Source organism: Propithecus coquereli, unplaced genomic scaffold, assembly GCF_000956105.1.
Source record: "Propithecus coquereli isolate 6110/MARCELLA unplaced genomic scaffold, Pcoq_1.0 Scaffold272, whole genome shotgun sequence".
Taxonomy (NCBI): domain Eukaryota; kingdom Metazoa; phylum Chordata; class Mammalia; order Primates; family Indriidae; genus Propithecus; species Propithecus coquereli.
Genome location: NW_012148308.1, coordinates 188,767 through 189,803, shown reverse-complemented (window position 1 = coordinate 189,803; position 1,037 = coordinate 188,767). Strand labels below are relative to the sequence as shown.

The following is a 1,037-nucleotide window of genomic DNA, read 5'->3' as shown; positions in this document are numbered from 1 at the left end:
GTCTGGCTCTGTTGACCAGGCTAGAGCGCGGTGGCACAATCATAGCTCACTGTAGCCTCAAACTCCTGGGCTCAAATGATCCTCCTGCTTCAGCCTCCCGAGTAGCTGGGACTACAGGCACATGCCACCATGTGGAGATATATTTTTATATATTTGTGTGTGTGCATTTGTGTTTTTGCACGTGTCCATGTGTACGTGCGTGTACATGTATATATGCATCTTTCTCAGCACATAGAAGGACACAGACCAAAATACCAACTGTAGAGGTCTTCACATAATAGAACTGTATGTACTAATACATTTAATTTTTCTCCTTTATGCTTGCCTGTTTGGAAAACAGTTTCTAACACTGAATATAGTTGTGTAACTAGAGGGAAAATGCTAGTAAAGAACTAGCTCCCTAAGCAGCTCCAACCAGATTCCCCCAAATCCTTGCTGTGGAACGAGGTTGGGAATGAGTCAAAATAAACTTGTACACGCAGCCGCCAGGCGGGCAGACAGGCAGGTGGGCAGGGGAGGACGACAGGCCTTTCAGCTCAGCCACAGGCCTAGGGGCTTATTTTAGCCTTCTCCTGCAGACTGTCTGGATTTCTGTCCCACAGGCAGGTGCCTCCCTCATTCCTGAGGGCTGGCCACTGTGCCAGCCACCCTGGGGTGTCCTGGGCCTCCCTGAGCAGACAGCTGTGGGGAGCGCTGGTGTTGTGCTATGTCCCCCACACTCCTCCCTCCACCTCTGAGCTGGGCCCCCAGCGGATGGGGTGCCCTGGGCTCAACGGAATCTGCAAAGACGCCTGCTCCCCAGGCCCCAGCCACGCCCTGTCCCAGCCCCCGCTGCTCACCATGATGCAGTTGGGCTTGTTGATGGACCACAGGTTGACGCGGCAGTCATCCCCGCCTGTGGCCAGCAGCCGCCCGGAGGCTTTGCCCAGCACCAGCGAGGACACATTGCTGGCGTGCGCGACGATCTCCTCTACGCAGGAGAGAAAGAGGCAGTCAGGGGGGCTTCATGGGGCCACATGGAGGGGGGGTGGTCCTGC

The 1,037-nt window shown here is 55.3% G+C and overlaps 1 protein-coding gene across 1 annotated transcript in view; it reads right to left on the bottom strand.

Moving 5' to 3' along the window:
- KATNB1 (katanin p80 (WD repeat containing) subunit B 1) overlaps nucleotides 1–1,037 on the bottom strand; it is a 20,299-nt gene that overhangs the window by 14,503 nt on the left and 4,759 nt on the right. Inside the window, exon 2 of the mRNA XM_012647862.1 lies at nucleotides 840–970. Within this exon, the coding sequence (XP_012503316.1) occupies nucleotides 840–970 (131 nt within the window). The remainder of the gene's footprint in view (nucleotides 1–839; nucleotides 971–1,037) is intronic.